The sequence below is a fragment of the Rhinoraja longicauda genome, chromosome 3 (assembly GCF_053455715.1).
Source record: "Rhinoraja longicauda isolate Sanriku21f chromosome 3, sRhiLon1.1, whole genome shotgun sequence".
Lineage (NCBI taxonomy): Eukaryota > Metazoa > Chordata > Chondrichthyes > Rajiformes > Arhynchobatidae > Rhinoraja > Rhinoraja longicauda.
The window spans coordinates 59,184,091-59,206,697 of NC_135955.1; the positions used below are offsets into that span (position 1 = coordinate 59,184,091).

Genomic DNA, 22,607 nt, shown 5'->3' on the forward strand with positions numbered 1-22,607 from the left:
CCGTTGCCGGGCGGGGAGTGCCCCGGGAAGCATCTCCTGCAGCTCGGCTGCAATCTGCAGCGGGGAACGCTAGCGACGGCATGGACCCGCTGCCGGACGGGGAGCGTCTCCCGGGGCCGTGGGTGGGCAAGAATGGACAGGGAGAAGGCACTGACATCGGCCCCATTTCTCCTGCTGCGATCGGCGGGGACGGCCATCTCATTGGACCCTGTGCTGCCGTCTCTGCGGCGCGCTGCACCATAGGGGGAAGGACAGGCGCGGGTCACGCCGGGATGGGCGCTGGTCCTCCGGCTAGTCCTCCCGGGAGAGAGGGGGAGCGCATTTATTAAAGTTTATTAGGAAAATTGTTTTTTAAAGTAACAAAAGTGGGTTTATTCACACCACAGGGGAATGGTGAGTAGGGTGGGCCTAAAATTGTCGCACTGTCATGTACTGTTTTGGCTGTGTAGAGGGATGGTACACACATAAACATATACACACAAACAAACCGAGGCTTTTAGAGAGAGAGAGAGAGAGAGAGATAGATGGATGGATGGATGGATGGGGTAACATTTCTGTTAAAAATGTATTATATATTGCACATTTTTATCAGTGCATTATGATATTTTCTAGGACATTATAGGTTCATGTTTTTTTGTGAAAGCTCTGTGCTGATGGTTTCCCATATGATTGTTTATTTTATTGCATGGGTATAATTGATGAACTATTTGTAGACATATAACTACTTGAAAGAATCGTTGAATGGCCAGAGTTTTGTGGTCGGCTGTAAAATAATGTGATGGTATTGTAGTCACCATCACAGAGACTGATGTCAGAAGATCCTTCAGGGGGGTGAACCCTCGGAAAGTGTCTGGATCTGATGGTAAACCCAGTCGAGTTTGCAAAATCTGTGCAGACCAACTGGCTGGAGTTTTTGCGGACATCTTCAACCTCTCATTACTGAAGTTTCCACCTGCTTTAAGAAGGCATGAATAATACCGGTGCCCAAGAAGTGTAAGGTGACATGCCTCAATGACTCGATCGGTGGCACTAACGTCCGTGATGATGAAGTGATTTGAGAGGTTGGTAATGGCGCATATCAACTCCTACTTCAACGAGAACATCAACCTATTACAATTTTCCTACCACCACTACAAGTCAACGGAGGATGCAATCTCACTGGCTCTCCACTCTGCATTGGACCACATGGACAGTAAAAACACTTATGTCAGGCTCTTGTTTATAGGCTACTGCTTGGGTTCAATACCATCATCCCCTCCAAGCTGGTTCCCAAGCTCACGGAACTGGGTCTCTCTACAACATGGATCCTTGACTTCATCAACAGATCACAATCTGTTCGAATTGGCAAAAACAACACTTCTTCCTCAATAACCATCAATACGGGAGCACCTCAAAGCTGTGTGCTCAGCCCCCTGCTCTACCCACTCTCTACTCATGACCGTATAGCCGGGCACAGTGCAAACTCCATCTTCAAGTTTGCCGACAACACCACCGTTGTTGAGCGAAATACAAATAATGATGAGTCAGAAAAAATAAGTGAGATCGATCGACTGACCAAATGGTGCCAGCACAACAACCTGGCTCTCAATATCAGTAAAACCAATGAACTGATTGTGGACTTTGGAAGAGGAAGGATGAGGACCCACAAACCTGTAAATATTAATGGGATGATATTGGAGAGAGTCAATAGCTTCAAATTCCTGGGCATGCGTACTTCTGAAGATCTTTCCTGGACCCAGCACACTGGTGCAATTATAACGTAAACTCATCAACGCCTCTACTTCTTAAAGATTAAGGAGATTTGGTATGTCAGAGAGGATTCTCCTGAACTTCTACAGGTGTACAGTAGAGAGCATATTGATGGCCTGGTTCGGCAACTTGAATGCCCAGGAGCGAAGAAGACTGCAAAACGTTGTGAACACTGCCCAGTCCATCACCGGCTCTGACCTCCCCACCATCGAAGAGATTTATCGGAGTCGCTGCCTCAAAAAGGCAGCCAGCATCATCAGAGACCCACACCACCTGGTGTTGGATGGGCCAGGGTGAGTAGCTTGGCTGCTCAGTGCTGATATGTGGGGCTCAGGGCTTCATTCTTGTTGGTTGAATACAGGCCATTGCTAGGCACTGGCAGAGCCTGCTACGTTTAGTTTAGAGATACGTTGTGGAAACAGGCCCTTCAGCCCATCCAGTCCATGCTGACCAGCAATCCCCGTACACTGTCATTCCAAGTGGCCTCCTCACATCATAAGAATCATGATTTGAGGACACAATTATACTAGAAAGTGCATTCTATTAGACCTTTAGTTCCATAAAATTGTGAAAAAAGCATTAAGAAAGAATTTAAAGTATTAATTGGACTTGTTTATCCCAGCTATTTAAGTTGCATTTCTAGAATTCAAGCACCAACGTCGTGACTTGAAACTCTTCGGGCCATCTCTGCCATTGTCAGTGTTTCCTCATTAGTATTACTAGTGGCTGGCGTATATGCACTCTCATTTCTGAGTTAAAGCTGGAGATGAAGAATATAAGGTGAAGTATAGATTCTTGGTTTTGCGATTTTAGACACTTTACTTTAGAGATACAGTGTGAAAACAGTTCATTTGGCCCACTGAGTCCACGCTGACCAGCGATCACCTCGTACTATCCTACTCACTAGGGACAATTTACAATTTACAGAAAGCCAATTAACCTGAAAACCTGCACGTCTTTGGAGTGTGGGAGGAAACCAGCCAGCACCCGTAATCAGGATTGATTCAAGGTCTCTGGCGCTGTAAGGCAGCAACTCTACCACTGCCACTGTGTCGCCCTGTGCATGGGGGTGCTGTGACATTGATTCAGTTGATGAAATGTTGAACAGAACAAAGTGAAATCAACATTACTACTAAGATGTGCGGGGAATAAAATGTGACTAATGGTCAGGCTGCATGGGAGATGGAAGGGAATAATGTGCCAATATGAGGTCACAGAATGTCATTTGGAACATTGTTTTGGTCTTTTTGAATTTTGTTGTAGATCTGCAAAACCTGCCTGTGTGGAGATGTAAAGTATTTCAGCAATGATGGGCTGAAATAACTGAACATGTTTGTGAGTTGTTATGCAAATAAGCATACATGATTAATGGAATAATATGATGGAGTGGGCTAACTTCTGATATTGCTGGAAGAAACACTTAGATTTTAATTTATTTGACAGCTGCTGAGAGGGAACATCTTATTAGCATGCCTCCCGGTGTGGGATAAATTAAATTACTAAACTACAGTTAAGAATGTTATATTGTGGATGTTTCTGACATTTTAAAATTCTATTGACCAAATTTGATGCTTGGTCCTGATCAAATGTTGAATGTTTGTGCTAAATCAGGAAAATGACAGAACTGGATGGTAATTGAAATTGGCCTATCAAACTAGGGCATGCAGTTTTATTGAAGTGTAATATCTGTTTCCTTGCATGTTCCTTGCTTGCACATGCATGCCATTCCATGTTAATGGTATTGACCACCGTAACAAGTCCTGCACTCTCCTGACTTGGCCATGTCACCTGGAAATACCGACCTAATAGAACAATGTGAATATCTTCACTGGACAGTGCAGTTGTGTCTAGCCTCTTGCTCCTTGGGAACAATTACAATTGGCTAATAAATACAGTCTTACTTGTGTATTATCTTAAAAATAAATCACGGAGAACTGGGAATCAGTCCCCATTGAATAGCCTGCATATTATATTGGAAAATAATCGAATACCAAATAATAATACCACTTTATGATTCAAATAAACCTAGTGATATTGCATGGTCTGTACGTTATTCAAGACCTTATTTAATTGCTAAAGGTCTGTGGTTCAAAGATGATATATTGAAAAATTAATATGAAAATGTATGTTCTGGAAAACAGTTCAATGACAGGTGAGCTATTAATGCTGGAGCTAAAACTATTACTGTCTACTTCTGGCGCATGCACATTTTGTGTATTGTGTGATTATTTTGGACAGTTTAATCTTCTGGTTTTAAAATCAATCAGAAGAAAATTTATTTTAATTTTACCCCCTTTGACCTTATTTTTGTTTTAACAGGCACCGGTGAAAGTGGCAAGAGCACATTCATTAAGCAGATGAGAATCATCCATGGAGATGGCTACTCAGATGACGACAGGAAAAACTTCACAAAACTTGTATTTCAGAACATATTTACTGCGATACAAGCCATGATCAGAGCCATGGACTCTCTGCGTGTGCAGTACAAGATTGCGAAAAATATAGTAAGTTTCTTAAGTGTTTGAAAATACCTTGTACGCTGGTTGAGATCAATTCAACATGGGATTCCTTCTCTCCTTATTACCAAGGGTTTCTAGTGAATTGACTTTGATATCCAGTAGCTTTTCTCAAATTATTTGAGATTATGAGATTTTTTTTTAATGCGTATTGGAATATTTAATGTAATTCCATGAAACAATAACTTGTCTTCTGCATGTTGAGTTGATAATGATCAGTGTGGAACCGCAATGCGGTTTAGTGCCAATAAAACCCTAATGTGGATTCCTCTATCAAGCCCAACATTATGGCCTACTCCTTAATGATGTCTGAATTGAATATCTTGCTTGGTCGCTTAAGACTATAGTTTAACAAAATCAAACACATTTATAAATTTGGACTCTCAAACAGGATGAGACTAGGTTAGTATGGATGAATTCTGTCCCTCAAAGATATTTGTGCATCCAATTAGATTTTTCTAATGATCCAGTTATTGAAAATAGCATTTTATCTGGAATCGTGAATTTTAACTCCAGCCTGGGCCTTAATAACCAAGGCTTTGAGTACTCGTCTAATTAAACAATTATGCTACTGTATTTTGGTGCCCGTAGATATGAAGATTCAAGATATGTTCTACAGTTAAGAAATAGAGGATGTTAAAGTTTTTTATTAATGGGATTAGTGTAGATAAGCATCATGATGGTGTATCTGTGGAATTCATTGCCACAGGCTGTGGAGGCCAAGTTGATGGATATTTTTAAGGCAGAGATGGATAGATTCTGTATCTGAAAGGGGGAGGTCAGGGGGCATGATGACACCCGGCAAGTGTGGGGGTTGGTGTCTTTGTCCCACCCCCTCCCCTGACATCAGTCTGAAGAAGGGTCTCGACCCGAAACGTCACCCATTCCTTCTCTCCTGAGATGCTACCTGACCTGCTGAGTTACTCCAGCATTTTGTGTCTACCTTTGAACCAATCAAGATGAGAGTTTTAGTAATGTATAGATAGATAGATAGATAACTTTATAAACCTATAGGTAGAGACGAAGTGCTGAAGTATCTCAGCGGGACAGGCAGCATCTCTGCAGAGACGGAATGGGTGACGTTTCGGGTTGAGACTCTTCTTCAGACTGACCTATAATCTGGTTAGAAATCAATAATTGAGTTACAGAAAAACAATACTTGACCATAAGGATTTGAGTTGCTCTTCCATGGAAATGGTGTGGTTTTGAAGGAATATGTAAAACTAACATATTTGTTTTTTTGCTTGGACTTTGTTTAAGGTTACACATAGCAAGTAATGTTGCTGTCTCACAACTCCGGTGACCCAGATTAATTTCTGAACAGAGTTTGTATGTTCTCCCTGTGACGCTGTGGGTTTTTCCCAGGTGCTGCAGTTTCCACCCACATCCCAAATAAATACTGGTTTTATGGTTGATTGTCAAATGTTCATTACCTCTGGTAGGAGAGTTGTGGAGAGAGAATAGGTTACAGGGAAATAAGTAGCGGAATAGGGAATGCTACAGAGCGGCATGGTCCTTGTGGATGAATTTCATCCTTTTACATCATGGGGAAATTTTAATGCAAGAACCAGTAATATAACGAGTTCTGAAGCACATTAGGTAAGGAAGTCGAGCAGAAGTTAATTTGCTTTCAAGAATATTTGGGTTTTGTGTATACGTGACATGGGTGATGGATTTAGCAGATTTTTTTTTTTTACATAACTATGATGCAAAAATGGTTTTGTACTTCAACAATGATACAATTATAGAGGGTTGAACAAGAAGTAAGGTGCAATGACAAAACTGCACTATGCAAATCTCTAGAGAGCAAGAGCTAAGCTGCACTGCCTAAAGATCGTAAAGACACTTAAGTTCCTGACAGTCAACAGGAAGTCACAGATCTAGTTTTTGCTTTGAAAGTTGTCACTTTGGCGATCACTTTTTTGTATGATTTAGTTGTTTGGTTATGTAGATTATGTTTAGTTTAGTTTATACTCCTGTGAAAAGTATTTTTGTTGTGTGCTGTCCAGTCAGCTGAAAGACTACATGATTACAATCAAGCCGTCCACAGTGTGCAGATACAGGATAATGGGAATAACATTTAATACAAGGTAAAGTCTAGCAAAGTCCGATTAATGATAGTCCGAGGGTCTCCACTGAGGTAAATGGTAGGTCAGCACCGCTCTCTGGTTGGTGATGGGATGGTTCAATTGCCTGATAACAGCTGGGAAGAAACTGACCCTGAATCTAGAAGTATGCATTTTCACACTTCCGTACATCTTGCCTGATGGGAGAGGGGAGAAGAGGGGTGAGACTCGTCCTTGATTATGCTGGTGGCCTTGCCGAGGCTGCGTGAAGTGTAGATGGAGTCAATGGAAGGGAGATTGGTTTGCGTGTAGGAAGGGGGTTGAGAGCGCAACCCGTTGCAAATATACTTCCATAAGCGACGACCAATCAATCTCAAATTCTTTTATTGATCCATTATTTTATCAAAGAACACCATGCTTCCATCCCTGTGGAGCTCATTGAGAGCTCTCGTGTTAAGTTAATGTTTTAATAATTCTGAAGAAAGATTTCAACTTGAAACGTCGCCTGTCCATTCCCTCCGCTGCCTTACCCGTTGAGTACCTCCAACACTTTGTTTTCATTAATGGTTTAATGTACTGATTGGAATATCAGCGTTAGTCCAAGTAGGGGCCGGTGGGAATTTGCATCTTTGAGGTATTTTGGAGACTAATTATATTTCAAGTTTATGGTCAGTCTAATCTAGTGCAATTCTAGTACTGATGGGAGTGCTCTAGAGCCGGCATGGTCCTTGTGCAATGAATTTCTTCCTTTTACATCATGAAATTTGAGAGTGTAAGAGCCAGTAATATAACAACTTGTCTAAAACGCATTAGATAAGGAAGTAGAGTAAAAGATAGTTTGCTTCCAAGAATACTTGTGTTGCGTGTATATGTGACATGGATGAGGGGTTTAGCAGATTTTTTTTTGGACATAACTATGATGCTAAAAATGGTTTTGTACTTCAACAATAATGCAACCACAGACGATTGAACGAGAAATAATGTGGCAATGACAATAGAATTGCCGTATATGCAAATCTCTACAAAGCAAGACCTAAGCTATATTGTTTAAAGATACTTGAGTTCCTGATAGTTAACAACTAGTCAAAGACATACCATTTTTTGCTTTGGAAGTTGTCACTTGGGTGATCACTTTTTTGTACAATTTAGTTTATTGCCTGCGGATTAAGTCTACGGAATTATGTACTGCCATAAACAAATATACCACCATAAGCAAAGATTAATCAATCTCAAACTTTACAAAACAATGTATGTTTCAATGCCTCATCCCTGTGGAGCTCATTGAGAACTCTGATGTTAAGTTAATGTTTTAATCACTCTGGTTACAATTTGAAACAATTTGCCTGCCCATTCTCTCCGCAGATGCTGCCTGACCCGTTGAGTACCTCCAACCCTTTGTTTTACATTATGGCTTTATGTCCTGATTGGAATATCGGCAATTGCCAATATAGTTAGACCAAATGGGGGCAGGTGGGAATATACATCTTTCTGAGATATTTTGGAGACACAAATTATATTTCCAGCTTAAGACCAGTCTATTCTAGTACTATTCCATCTTCCTATTACAAGTTACATACATGTGGTGCAGATGGCAGGTGGTTAGGATATAGTGTTGAGTAGAATAGGACCATGACAGCATGCTTTGAATTTGTACATCCTGGTATTCTTTGACCAGGTTATTTATACATCCTCTGGTTATCTCACTTCATTGTTCTTGAGTTGCATCTTCCATTTCAACATACAACTCTCTCCCAGTTATAATAACAAAAGTAAATGGAGCAAGAACATAAGCAGGCCACCAGATCCCTCAAGCCTGCCCCACCATTCAATATGATTGTGTAAGAAGGAACTGCAGATGCTGGTTTAAACCGAAGATGGACATAAAAAGCTGGAGTAACTCAGCGGGACAGGCAGCATCTCTGGAGAGAAGGAACGGGTGGCGTTTCGGGTCGAGACCTTTCTTCAGACTGTGATCTATGCTGGCATTAACTCTTCTTTGTACCAGTTCTCCTTTCACTTTAGTGTATTTAGCCACATTCTAAGTTCACCAATTCACTACAATGTCTGCTAAATTCATTCCCTTTGCTCTTTTCATTTTAATTTCAGTTCTGTGTAATGGATTTCTCTCCTGCAGTTCCTTCTTCCCATTCATGTTTCACTTGTTTCTCTTACACTTTTGCATTCAAACACCTTTAAGTCTGTCCCTCTTGCAATCTTCTTTGGTTCTCTTTTTTTCAGTGTTTCTCCCTTACATATTTGTTTTTGCTCCTTTTACATATGTATTTCTTGTTTCCTCTCAGGACCCCCCCCCCCCCCCCAACCACTCTTACTCTTTTTGTCTACTTCAGTGGGAAGACAGAACATTGCCAATCTTCCAGAATGAATGGAAATTTTTGTCAACATTCTTAACAAGTACTTGTGAAGTAGAGGGAGAGGATATGCTAGAGATAGGGACGTGACACGGAACCTAAAGAAATCCAGTTGATGTAAGATGAATAAAGTACTGACACTCCATGCATTTGCATGTGTTTGTGCCATGGTTACAGCATGGAAACAGGTCCAATGGCCCAACTTGCCCATGACGACCAAAATGCTCCATTTACACTAGTCCCACTTGTCGATGTTTGGCCCATATCCTTTTAAACCGTTCCGCTATACATGTATGTGTCCAAATGTATTTTAAATGCTGTTATGGTACCTGCCTCAACTACCTCATCTGGCAGTTTGTTCCATATACCCATCACTCTATGTGGAAAAAGTAGTCCCTCAGGTTCCAATTATTTTTTTATCCTCCCACCTTATTCTATATCCTCTGGTTCTTAATTCCCCTAGTTTGGGTAAAAGGCTCTGTGCATCTACCATATCTATTCTCCTCAAGATATTGTACACCTCTATAATTTTACCCCTCATCGTCCTGCATTCTAAGGAATAAAGTCCTAGCCTGCCTAACCTCTCCCTATAGCTCAAACCCTCCAGTCCTAGCAACACTCATAAATGTATTCTGCACTCTTTTCAGCTTACTAACATCTTTCCTGTAGCAGGGTGACCAAAACTTAACCCAATACCTCAAATGGGACTTCTATGTTCAATACCCTGACTGATAAAGACAATGTGCCAGAAGCTGCCTTGAACACCTTATCTACCTGTGACACCACTTACTCCTAGATCCCTCTGCTCTACAACACTCCCCAGGTGGGTGATCTGGTATCCTACTTGAGGTCTTGGGGAACTGTAAGAGAAATCTGTTAAGTTGTGTAAGGGCTAGAAGTGCAAATCTCATGAGGAGGAAAGCTGCTAGCTAAACTGTAATCATTGGAAATTCTGGAGGTGTGTGATGGAAATCACATCCTACTGGATTTCTCTGCGGGAGTGCTGTGGAATACTATGTGCTGCTGACTCGTGATAGCATTGCTTTTCTTGAATTTGAATCTGGCTCAGGAATTTACAGAATGTAGGATTAGAGGTTCAATCTGAAGGAGTAGATCAATGTTGAGAGCAGGAACCTTGTGCCAATTCATTGGGTTCTAGCTGAGAAGGCAGGTAGCAGTTCTGAAATGTTTACAATTCTCACAGCCCCATTGAAGTTTAGCTGTATCTGCAGGATAAAGGGATAGGGCGTGGCCAAATGGGACTATCTTGAATGGGGCATCTTTGTGACATTGTTGAGGGTCAAAGGAGCTGTTAATGTTCTGTATGATTCTGACACATGTGATTAACAAATGTGTTATATTTGGCAATTTTAATGTTTTCTATGATAACTGATACCTTTCTGAGAATGTGAAGGATTATGTGAGATGAGAGAAGATTTGCACCATTTTCTCTGGCTCTTCATGGATAAGTGTGGCAGTTTCTTTGCAAGAATTTTGTCAACAAAGACTTCTATCTTCTACCTCAGTTTACATAGTAATACTTTTAACTGAATTGTATTTCACACACAAGCACTACTTCTGAGGCACAGCAACTGATATATGCAGAACAGACAGTAATTCAAACGGGAAACTTTCACAAATAACAGTGGCTAAATACTTAAAGGATGGTCGTTATCTCCTTATGCATGAAACATAAACCGCACATTTGTAATACAGGATGGAAATTAATGCATGTTAAATTTTGTTTTGGAGATCTTGATTCACAATTATGCTTATTATGTCTTGAAATTGTTCAATGAATTTTCAATTTCGTAACTTTCGGTTTGTCAAATTATTCACAATGATGTTAGCTGCAGCCATTTAGTCAGTATAAATATTTCAGTTACAGTTCCACCGCTAATCTTTCGGCACCCGTGGTTCCAGAGCCTTGCCATATTATCCCCTTTGCGGCACTGACGGGTCATATAATAATCATATCATATCATCATATATATACAGCGCCGAAACAGGCCTTTTCGGCCCACCAAGTCCGCGCCGCCCAGCGATCCCCGTACATTAACACTATCCTACACCCACTAGGGACAATTTTTACATTTACCCAGTCAATTAACCTACATACCTGTACGTCTTTGGAGTGTGGGAGGAAACCGAAGATCTCGGAGAAAACCCACGCAGGTCACGGGGAGAACGTACAAACTCCTTACAGTACAGCACCCGTAGTCAGGATCAAACCTGAGTCTCCGGCGCTGCATTCGCTGTAAAGCAGCAACTCTACCGCTGCGCTACCGTGCCGCCCACTAATGTAGGAAAATAACTGCAGATGCTGGTACAAATTGAAGGTATCACAAAATGCTGGAGTAACTCAGCAGGTCAGGCAGCATCTAGGAGAGAAGGAATGGGTGACGTTTCGGGTAGAGACCCTTCAGACTGAAGAAGGTCATATAATAATGGTACAACGATGCATTTCTGACCCACGAACTATACCCCTCCCGGATCTCTAAAGTACCGTGTATTGCGAGAAACTTAAATAAAATAAATATTAAATCTAAATTGATTTTACCGCAAAACTTGTATTTCTTGTACGGACAGCCCAGGCGCTGGTTAGCAAGTTGCCCTCTGATGCCCCGATAAGGGGGGGCTGAGAGACTGGTCGGCAAAGTCTGCCTCGGATGTTGGCTACCGGAACAGATCCTCTGGCTTCAGCCGGGCCCAGTGTTCCAGAACCCAGTCCACAAGGACCAAATTCAACCTGCCGATCGGCCGTGGAATTCCCGATGAGGTCAAGATTGACGCCCTTACCCGGTCATGGCGACACATTTTTGGGGTGACTTCAGGGCAAGGAATTTCAAGTGCACTCTCATAATTTTGTCTTGAGTAAACGAGGTGCCAGACCAGTAGTTGTCAGAAAATTCGTAGTGGACCAGTAATAGCACTTGGTTTCCCAGCACTGTACGACCCCTACATTGTCAGATTAGTTGTATTACAAACAATCTTGATAGGAGATAATTCTCTTCAAGTTAAACTTGGAATGGAAATTTGTCAGCAGTAAAAACTGCTTAAAGCGCATCTTGCACGTATGAGGTCATACAGCACAGAAACAGGTTCTTTGGACTACCATGGCCATGCCAACCATCAATTTTTGTATTCAGTTTCTGAAATTCTTTTTTAATGGAATCACATTTTGGAAATGTAAAATTGAATAATCTGGTAATCAGAAGATGAATTTCCACATTGTTGTCATTAACTCCCGTCACAAACTCTGTCCTTAGAAACAGTGCCAATCTTATCAATAACACTGCCAATCCTACCAATGTCTCACATGGAACAGATTATTTTGGAATCATGAAGACTATTCACACTAATAACTTTATTGTAAGCTAAATAATCATCTTTTTTTCCACAATATTCTTCATGCTATCAGGAGCAAAGTAGGGCAATAGATTTGTTTTGTAGTATCTTTGTTTTAGTTGCTCCAACAGCTATAGCAAAATTGTTTCTTGACAAATTTTAGGTGTACCCTCTGATATAACTCCCCTTTAGGATTGCAACCTGCAAAATGACTGTGGTGAGAATTGTCCATGTGTTGCTGTCTCCTTATCGAACTCTTGGGCTCCCTTTGAAAATATATAGCATACAAATAGAAACCATCTGCCCTCCTGTAAATATGAACTGCTACAGTTACCTTAACAACACGCAAGTGTTATCAGATGCAAACAATGTCATCTAATCAATTTCTTAGTCCCTATTGAAAACTGTTTCTTACAAATTCATGTGTTAATATCTGGACCCAGAGATGCAGAATTGTTGCTCTTTTTAACGTGAGGGGCAAATTTCAAAGACAGGGAAGGGTTACTGTATGTCTATAGTTTAAATATTTTACAAGACTTCATCTTTCTCCAAAAGTCGCATATCTTTCTTGAGAATGCTTTCCCAAAATAAAAACATAAAATATTGGAAGTATCTAAAGGTCAGCTAGCATCTATGGAGAGAATAACAGACATAATCGTTCAAGTTGGTGATATTTCACATGTTTAACAAAGTAGCTAAACAATGCGCAGAAAATACCCGCACTCTGCGAACGTGAGGAATGACCACCAAAGCTTCAAAGCTTCAAAGAAGTTTCAAAGCTTCTTGAAACTTTTTAAAAAAAAAATCTGATAATCTGAACCCTGCATCCAGTCCATGGATCTTTTGTGATTAAATTACTTGGAGAATATTTATTCTACTTGCCTCTCAATAGGTGCTGTCTGTCCTGGTGAATATGTCCAGAATCTCTTTTATTTTGCATTGCCAGTATCTGCAACTGTTTTGTTCTTTTGGAAAAAGCCTTTTATTTTACTCTTAGGTTAGATTGGTAACTACTTTGGTATCTCAGACAGGGCTTAATTGCATAATTTTAAAGTTTCAGTGTTGCATTCAGCAGTGAATTGAATTATGTCTTTTCATTATGATCAGAGCTCACCTGAGGGCCATTCTTAGTCATGTGAGGTCACACACGTGACCAGTCATATTTGACTTCTGACCCTAAACAAACATTGTCAGCATAACTTATAAAAATTTCACTTGATAAACTTTGACACATATAAGTCATATATACAGTACAAAACAATATACCTGTAATGTTTTCAGAATGTTAGGATAGTGTTAATGTACGGGGATCGCTGGGCGGCACGGACTTGGAGGGCCGAAAAGGCCTGTTTCCGGCTGTATATATATGATATGATATGATATGAATTAGAAGAGATGTATTCCACAAATTTTCACATTTTTGGTCACACGTGACTAAGAATGGCCCCTGAGCATACAGATTCTGAAGAATGTAGTTTTCTGTTTCTTGGACAGTGTTATAGAGTCAGAGTCATATAGCATGGAAGTGGGCCCTTCGGCCCAACTTGCCCTCGGCAACCAACATGCCCCATCTCCACAAGTCCCACCTGTCTGCATTTGGCCCAGATCCCTCTTGACCTATCCTGTCCATGTACCTTCTCTCCATTTCTGCCAAGTAGAACCAGAAATTGATTGTCATTCATCCTGGATGTTACGTTTGGGCTTTGGCCTTGCACAGTGTAGTAATGCTGATCAAGGTTCATATGTGAAAATGTTTGCGCAGATGTGTTGAAGCAATTTCTATATTGTCCTAAACTCTATGTATTTCTGTCCATACTTTGGTTTTTGTATTTTATCACGCTACTTTGCAAACTATTGCAATATAATTTGAATGGTTTAAAATATTTTTTAAAGTTCCATTAATTCTGATGTATGTTTGTGTGGTGGTTAAATTACCAAAAGTGCAATTGGAAATTAACCCTCTATCCTTGTTGTGAACGGAGTGTGACTACTCCCCCAGACCATTGTGGTTGATGGGTCTTGACCTGAAACGTCACCCATTTCTTCTCTCCAGAGATGCAGCTTGCCCCGCTGAGTTACTCCAGCTTTTTGAGTCTATCTTCGTTTTAAGCCAGCATCTGCGGTTCCTTCTTGCACATTGTGATTGATTGTTTGGAGTAGCCTACCAAATCACTCATTTTGAGAAAGAACCATCAGTGTTTAGGAATTGAAGATATGCAATAATTTCAGACCCTGTTAACAGGATTTGCATCCATGAATTTAAAGGCAATTATTTGTCAGGCTTCTTAGAATAAATAATAACGTACTATTTTGTAAAGAATAATATGTCTTTTCAAGAGATACCTGTTCCATTTAGCATCTCCAGTTTTCTTTTCATTTATTTGTCCTGCTGCTGAATCTACCTTATCAGCACACTCCATTGTTTCCTTTCAAGTACTCGGGCTCAGTATTGCTAGGTTGATCATTTTTCCATTGTCTTAATACAACATACTATCTTAGAAAAACCATGAAGGACCAAACATCCAACTCCTCCTTGCAATTCAATAAAAAAAGTTGTTCAAAATTAATCAAGTACAAATTTTCTGCCCAATATTAAACCAAAATAAAGAATAAATCTCATTATAACATCAATAATATGTAAATTAAAAATATTCATTACTTACATTGAAAGAGTTACTGTTCTTCAGAAGGGCCTGCTTTCTTATTGTTGTGCTCTCTGCAGTGCAATGCTTCCTGTATTATTCTTCTGAAGTGATGTTTTGTAATGTCTGCCTGTCTGTCAACAATATATCATGTAAGGCTGAGCAGTCATGGTCAAAATTTATACATGCAAAGAAAATGGCCTTCATTGTCAAGATAATGAGCTGGGACTTTATGAGTGACTAGACACTTTTTCATTATTAAGCAAACTATTCAAGAAGGGCTGTGCTGTCGGATAGACAGGATCTGAACTCAGTTTCCTTTGTCCGATCTGATTATTCCACCATACTTGTCTTGATAGCCATTGCGCCACATTTCGGAAACTATGCTCCATGTTTTTAAGTCAGATATAGGCTGAGATTATTGGTTTTGCATTTGGCACATTTATCAAAATTAAGATTTTTGCCTTTTAAACATAGATTGGCATTGCTTATTTGGCAAGTGACTAAACTGCTGCATATTCATTCCATTCTGGTGTGTTACTATGCCTTGTGATACTGTTTTGTGCATTCAAAGGTTTCCATTGACCCAGAGACCTCGATGCCCATGAGGGAATAAATCTCAACTGCATTATAGAATTCTCATTACCAATTTATCCATCGTCAAAAAATCCTTGGCATGTGGCTCTTTGTGTTTGATGTGACAAACTATTTTCTGAGCCTCTATTAGATTTCTTCGAAGGGCATTGACAATTCTTAATTCTTAATAACCACTGCCTCTGAAAGGTGACCTTTTGTTTACAATTAAATCTAACCCATGCTTTGTGTAAGTCTTCAAAGATTGTTTTTAACACTCTTCAGCATTTTTGTTTGCAATAGAAAATATGTCTTCAGTTCCTCGGTTTAAAATGATGTCCCGTTCTAAAGGGCCAAGTTTAAAGGAGATGTGCAAGGCATGTTTGCAGAATAGTGAGTGTCTGGAATGTTCTGCTGGGGATGGTGTTGACGCAGATATGATAATGGCATTTAAAAGACTTTTGGATCGGCAAATGGATATCCACATTTACAGCCACAGAAGGCAGTGAAGGCCGATTCACTGGATGTTTTCAAGAGACAGTTAGATTTAGCTCTTAGGGCTAACGGAATCAAGGAATATGGGGAGAAAGCAGGAACGGGGTACTGATTTTGGATGATCAGCCATGATCATATTGAATGACGGTGCTGGCTCGAAGGGCCGAATGGTCTACTCCTGCTCCTATTTTTCTATGTGCTATGTTTCTATAACCAGAGAATTGAGGGATACGGATTATGTGCCGACAGATAACAATTGGTATTGGCATTGTGTTTGGCACAGACATTGTGAGGGATAGCACCTTGTGCTTTTGGGTATATGGCAGTCTTTGCTCATTATCAAATTGCACAACTTCAGGCAACTCACTTTCTTTGTTTGGAAATTCATTTTTCCTGCTATAAATCATCCCTGGATGCATTGGCCTGGTTTTCTGTCTGCAGAAGCACAGTCTGACTGCAGGGCATGTTCGACAGTCTAGCATTTCTAAACCTTTTACGCTGCCCTGTATGTACACTTGCCCTCTAACGGTTGCCATTCGACCGCCTCTGAAATTTATCTCCATGACAACCCTAGTTCACCCTGTCATAGATATTCTCTTTTCATCCTATCCGTCTCTCCTCCACTTTCTCTGCAACTTAATGCCATCTTGTTTGCTCTCTCTTACAGTCCTGACAATGTGCCTATGACCCAAAATGATGATAATCTTGTCTCCACAGATTAATTCTAAGCTATTGAGTGTTTCCAGTTTTTTCTTTTTTATGTCAAATTTTCAGCTTCTACTATTCATTGTTTTCACAATGCATTCTGGGTTTTTTGGCAGCTCAAGTTGCACTATGGAAATTTGCATAATTATGTTTGGACAAAGTTTACAAACTTTATGGTAGATTTTTTCCTGATGTGTTGCTGAAGTAACTTACATTGCAAGTCAATCTTTTTTGCCTAGCAGAGAAGTAAATCTTTGTTTTTACCTTGTAGTTTGGATGATTATAACATAGCAGACTGAAAACAGTTTGTGGACTTTTTTTGTTTGCTCTGTTCAAACCAAGTGAGAGAAATGAACATTCCTTTAAATCACTCATAGGTTCTTTGGCATCAGTGCCAGTAATTTGTGAGTGGCTGTCCTCGTTGTAGTCTGTGCATATGCCCACCACCCATTTTCCTTTCAGCATCAAACATTGAATACATTGCAGGTAGACACAAAATGCTGGAGTAACTCAGCGGGTCAGGCAGCATCTCTGGAGAGAAGGAATGGGTGACGTTTCGGGTTGAGACCCTTCTTCAGACTGATGTCAGGGGATGGGGCGGGACAAAGATAGGATGTAGTAGGAGACAGGAAGATTGGTGGGAGAACTGGGAAGGGCGAGGGGATAGAGAGGGAAAGCAGGGACTATCTGAAGTTAGAGAAGTCAATGTTGATACCGCTGGAGTGTAAACTACCCAAGCGAAATATGAGGTGCTGTTCCTCCAATATGCTCTGGGCCTTACTCTGGCAATGGAGAAGGCCCTACATATCTTGCCACTCCACTGCGAATTCTCCTCAAAGTATGTCTACTTTGAAGATGTTCTCCTCTTCTCTTCGACTGAAGAAGGGTCTCAACCCGAAACGTCACCTATTCCTTCTCTCCAGAGATGCTGCCTGACCCGCTAGAGTTACTCCAGCATTTTGTGTCTACCTTCAATTTAAACCAGCATCTGCAGTTTTCTTTCCTTCACATTGAATACATTGCATTCTGCCCCCCTATTCCAGATCATTAATATAGATAACATTAATATAGATAGGGAGGGCCAAGTTCTAATTCTTGGGTCATTCTACTTTTAATATTAAAAATGACACATTTATTTAAATTCTCCGTAATCGAGAGGTGCTGCCCTATTTTTTTCAAAGTAGCTGTCTAATGCCTACGCTCAACATTCAGTTTCCCATTTTTTAAATTTATTTAAGTATTTGGGATGTACGAAAGTCATTAAAATTCTCACTCTTACTTTGAACCTGAATTATTCTGAAGAGAATATATCTCTGTCTCTTCAGATTGTTTATCTTCACCCCGCCCCCACGAGCTTCCATTTCTTGGTTCATAGGGAAGTCATAAATATTTATTGAAATAGTGGATATGACATAATGACCTAGAAGAGGAAATGAGTTTGTTTTTACTCTGTATTACTTTGTAACTGCGGTGTGTATGCGTTTAAGGTGAGCAATAAATTTGAGTTCATGATTTTAATTTTGTAAATATCAGAAATATTTCTGAATTTTTCATGGAAGTAGTACTTTAGAAGGACTTTTACTTCAATAGTGACCTTTCGACTGATTTTTGGTTACAGATGCGTAGTTATCTGCATATTTTTACATGTTCAAGGTAGGTTTAGGACCTTATTCATTATCCCATCATTCAATATATAAACCTACACTAGTTTTAAGTTATATTGGAAAGGTCTGCTATATCAAAATAAAAGAATACTCAGTTAAGTCGTAAGGCAATTAGTAGGAAATGTCTTTAAAAATGAGTTGTTCTGCTATTGGAAGTGGTTATGATCCATCTGCCAAACGAAAATTCTTAATTCTAATATGAATTCAATTGGCATGTTCTGCTCATTGATTCTTTGTTACAATTGTTTGGGACTATTGTCCGGGAGAATGTTTTGAGCCAGTACATGGATTGTCCGACTGGAGAAGTGGTGGTATTGGACCCAGGTTTTGAGGAATGTACCTGGGCAAATGGCCTAAGTTTGCTGTGGGAGAGCATTTTGAAGAAAGTAAGAAAGTGGTTATAATTCTGTAATGATCAAGATTGTTATGGAGAGCAATAAAGATGGAGAAATTAAAGTCCTGAAAATGGGTGGGTGGGAGGAGACCTTTTTTAAGAGCGTGGAAACTGGCCCCTTGACCCACTGAGAGCACGCCATGATCAATCGCCTGTACACTGGTTCTATGTTATCCGATTTTTGCATCCTACACACTAGGGGCAATTTACAAAAGCTAATTAACCTACAAAGCTACACACCTTTGGAATGTGGGAGGAAACCCACACAATCACGGGGAGAACGTGCAGACTCTGCACATATGGCATCCATAGTCTGGATCAAACACGGGTCTCGGGTGCTGTGAGGCAGCAGCTCTACCACTGCGGTACTGTGCCGCCCCGGCATATGTCATTAAACAGGACCTGGCAAAAGTACACCGAGAGCAACCACTTGCAGACAAGTGGGAGTCATTTAAACTTGAAATGACAAGAGTTCATGGTCAATAAGAGTGGAAGGTATGGACAGCAAGTCCAAGAAACTCAAGAAATGGCAAGAAATGTTGTGGACTGAATAAAGAAAAAAAAAGTTTCCACAGATACAGAGAACTAAAAACAGGAGATAACATCGAGTATAGAATGTGGAGGAGGATACTTAAATTAGCATGGTAAAGATGTGGCACCAAATATCAATGGCAGACAAGATACAGGGCAATCCCAAATTACTTTTCAAATGTACTTAAAGGGAAGCTGGTAACCAGGGCAAAATAGAGCCCATGTGAAAACAAAATGGCAAATTGTGTATGGAGCCAGAGAAGGTAGGCTTTTAAATGAATATCGCATCTGCCTTCACTAAGGAGCAGGATATTGTAGTTGGTGAATTTAGGGAGGGAGTTGGTAAAATACTGGAACATGTTATCATTAAAAGGAGGTATAAGGTGTCTTAATAGCCATAAAGTTGGATAAATCCCCGAGACCTGATGAGATATATCCCTGTCTGCCAGAGGAGGCAAGGAAGGAGATTGCCAGGTCCGTGACTTTTAAATCTTCACGGAAGACGTGGAGTGTCATTTGGCTGGACCGCAGCAAATACACGTCCTTTATTCGAAAAGGGCAGCAAGGGTGAGCCAGGTATTTATAGTTGGGTCCAATATCAGTGGTAGGGAAGATATTTAGGAAAAAAGAATCTGAGGAACAGGATTAATTTATGCTTGGAAAGGCAGGCAAATGAGAGTAGTTTTGTAAGTAAGTGATCGTGTATAACTAATTTGATGAAAGTTTTTGAAGAGGTAAAAGATTGTATTGATGTGGTCTGATGTAGGTAGTCTTTAATAAAGCCTTTGACAAGGAACCACATGGGAGATTGGCCCAAATGTTTGGAGCCTATGGGATCTGAGACGAGTTGGCAAATTGGATCCAGGATAGGCTTGGTAGTGGGAGATAGTGAATGATACCGGAGGTTTTTTTGTTGAGATTTGGAAGCTTGTGAATAGTGTTGCACAACAGTGATTGATGCTGGGACCTCTTCTGCTGGCAATAAACTTTAAAAGACAAAGATGTATAATTGGTAAGATGACAGATCATGTAAATTGATGATGTTGATAGGAAAGTGGATTGTTGGAGATTGCAGGTGATATCGATCTGTTGGTAAAATGGGTAGAGCAATTTCTGATGGAATTTCATCATGATCAGTGTGAGGCAGACGAATAAAACAAGGGTTGGGCCTCTGGGAGTATTAACAGAGATCTCAATGTAGAAGTCCAAGCATGCCCAAGATGGGCAGGTAAGGAAACGGAAAAAAAGACCCATATGGGGTACATACCTTCCATAATGTGCATCGAATATAAGAGCAGAGGGTCACAATACAATGTTGCAAACATTGGTTGGATCATTAAGGGAGTACCCGTTACAGTTTTAATGTAGGAGTAGGCCATTTGGCCCTTCAAGCCAGCACCGCTATTCAATGTGATCATGGCTGATCATCCACAATCAGTACCTCGTTCCTGCCTTCTCCCCATATCCCTTGATTCAGCTAGCCCGAAGAGCTCTATCTAACTCTCTTTTGAATGCATCCAGTGAATTGGCCTCCACTGCTTTCTTTGGCAGAGAATTCCACAAATTCACAACTCTCTGGGTGAAATGGTTTTTCCTCATCTCAGTTCTAAATGGCCTACCCTTTATTCTTAAACTGTGGCCCCTTGTTCTGGACTCCCCCAACATCGGGAACATGTTTCCTGCATCTAGCTTGTCCAATCTCTTAATAATTTTATATGTTTCTATAAGATCTACTCTCATCCTTCTAAATTCCAGTGAATACAAGCCCAATCGTTCCATTCTTTCATCATATGACAGTCCCGCCATCCCAGGAATTAACCTCGTGAATCTAAGCTGTACTTCCTCAATAGCAAGAATGTCCTTCCTCAAATTAGGAGACCAAAACTGCACACATTACTCCAGGTGGTCTCACCAGGGCCCTGAACAACTGCAGAAGGACCTCTTTGCTCCTCTACTCAAATCCTCTCGTTACGAAGGCCAACATGCCATTAGCTTTCTTCACTGCCTGCTGTACCTGCATGCTTACTTTCAGTGACTGATGTAGAAGGACACCCAGGTCTCGTTGCACTTCCTCTTTTCCTAATCTGACACCATTCAGATAATAATCTGCCGCCTTGTTCTTGCCACCAAAGTGGATAACCTCACATTTATTCACATTATACTGTATCTGCCATGCATCTGCCCACTCACCCAACCTATCCAAGTCACCCTGCATCCTCATAGCATCCTCTTCACAGTTCACCTTGCCACCCAGCTTTGTGTCATCTGAAAATTTGCTAAAGTTACTTTCAATTCCTTCATCTAAATCATTAACATATATTGGAAATAGCTGCAGTCCCAGCATCGAGCCTTGCTGCACCCCACTAGCCACTGCCTGCCATTCTGAAAGGGACCCATTAATTCCTACTCTGTTTCCTGTCTGCCAACCAATTTTCTATCCATGTCAATACCCTACCCCCAATACCATGTGCTCTAATTTTGCCCACTAATCTCCTGTGTGGGACCTTATCAAAGGCTTAGTGAAATCCAGATACACTACATCCACTGGCTCTCCCTTATCCATTTTACTTGTTACATCCTCAGTTGTATGGTTACATAATTATAATAATGTATTGTCTTTTTGCTGACTGGATAGCACACAATAAAAGCTTTTCGCTGTACCTCGGGACACATGACCATATACTAAACTAAACTGATTGGCACTTATCTTGGCCAGTTGAAGTGCCTGCTTCTGTGACTCCTTTGCTGCAGCAGACTTAAAACCAGGTAAAGTATAAAACAAGTGTTTCACGTCGATCTTTAGTAGTTTAGCATTTGTTCAGTTGTTATCTGTTAATTTTGAACTTGGCTTAAATTCTCCTGAGAAGTGCATTTGATATGCTTATCCCAGGTCAGGAACTTTGATACTTTTGTGCAAGCACACAAGCCCTAAACGTCCAGATCGATGTTTGCTGTGGTTTCCAGCATTGGACTCTTCAGGGAATAAACATCCTGTAGTACCCTGGTACTTAAGTTGAGGAAATTGCTGGCTGAATCTGTGCCAGGTTAGGACCCGTGCAGGAAAAGTGACTTAATTGATTTGAGTGAAGAGGAATGCCTGCACAAAGGGTATGTTGAACGGATCTATACTTCTATAAACTGTTTTGCTGAAATGCTGGCTTAGTCAGGGGTGTTGCTTAATCAGCATTCAAAATGTATTCATTTCAGTGGGCGGAATGGCTTCTGGCTCAACTGATATTTACATCTGCAGGGACATTAATAATGATGACATCATCTCCAAAGAAATACTCATCAGGACGTTGGTCCCAGGCCATGTGGCTTGCTGCTCTTGTGGGGAAATCCTGGGCAGTTTACTTATCTTTTTACTATTGTCTAAATAATTAGTATAATTGTAGTTCAGAAATGATAACCGTCAAACCTACTCAAATATAAAAATTGGTGACTCATTTTGAAAGTTTTTGTTGATGTGTACCATTGGAAGAGTCTCGTAAAGAGTATGAACTTATGGATTAAGAGCAGGAGTATGCCACTCAGCCCCTCAGGGTTGATTTGTCA

General features: G+C 40.6%; 1 protein-coding gene across 1 annotated transcript in view; it reads left to right on the top strand.

Moving 5' to 3' along the window:
• LOC144592032 (guanine nucleotide-binding protein subunit alpha-14) overlaps nucleotides 1-22,607 on the top strand; it is a 104,674-nt gene that overhangs the window by 39,975 nt on the left and 42,092 nt on the right. The window contains exon 2 of the mRNA XM_078396224.1: nucleotides 4,069-4,253. Coding sequence (XP_078252350.1) covers nucleotides 4,069-4,253 — 185 coding nt within the window. The remainder of the gene's footprint in view (nucleotides 1-4,068; nucleotides 4,254-22,607) is intronic.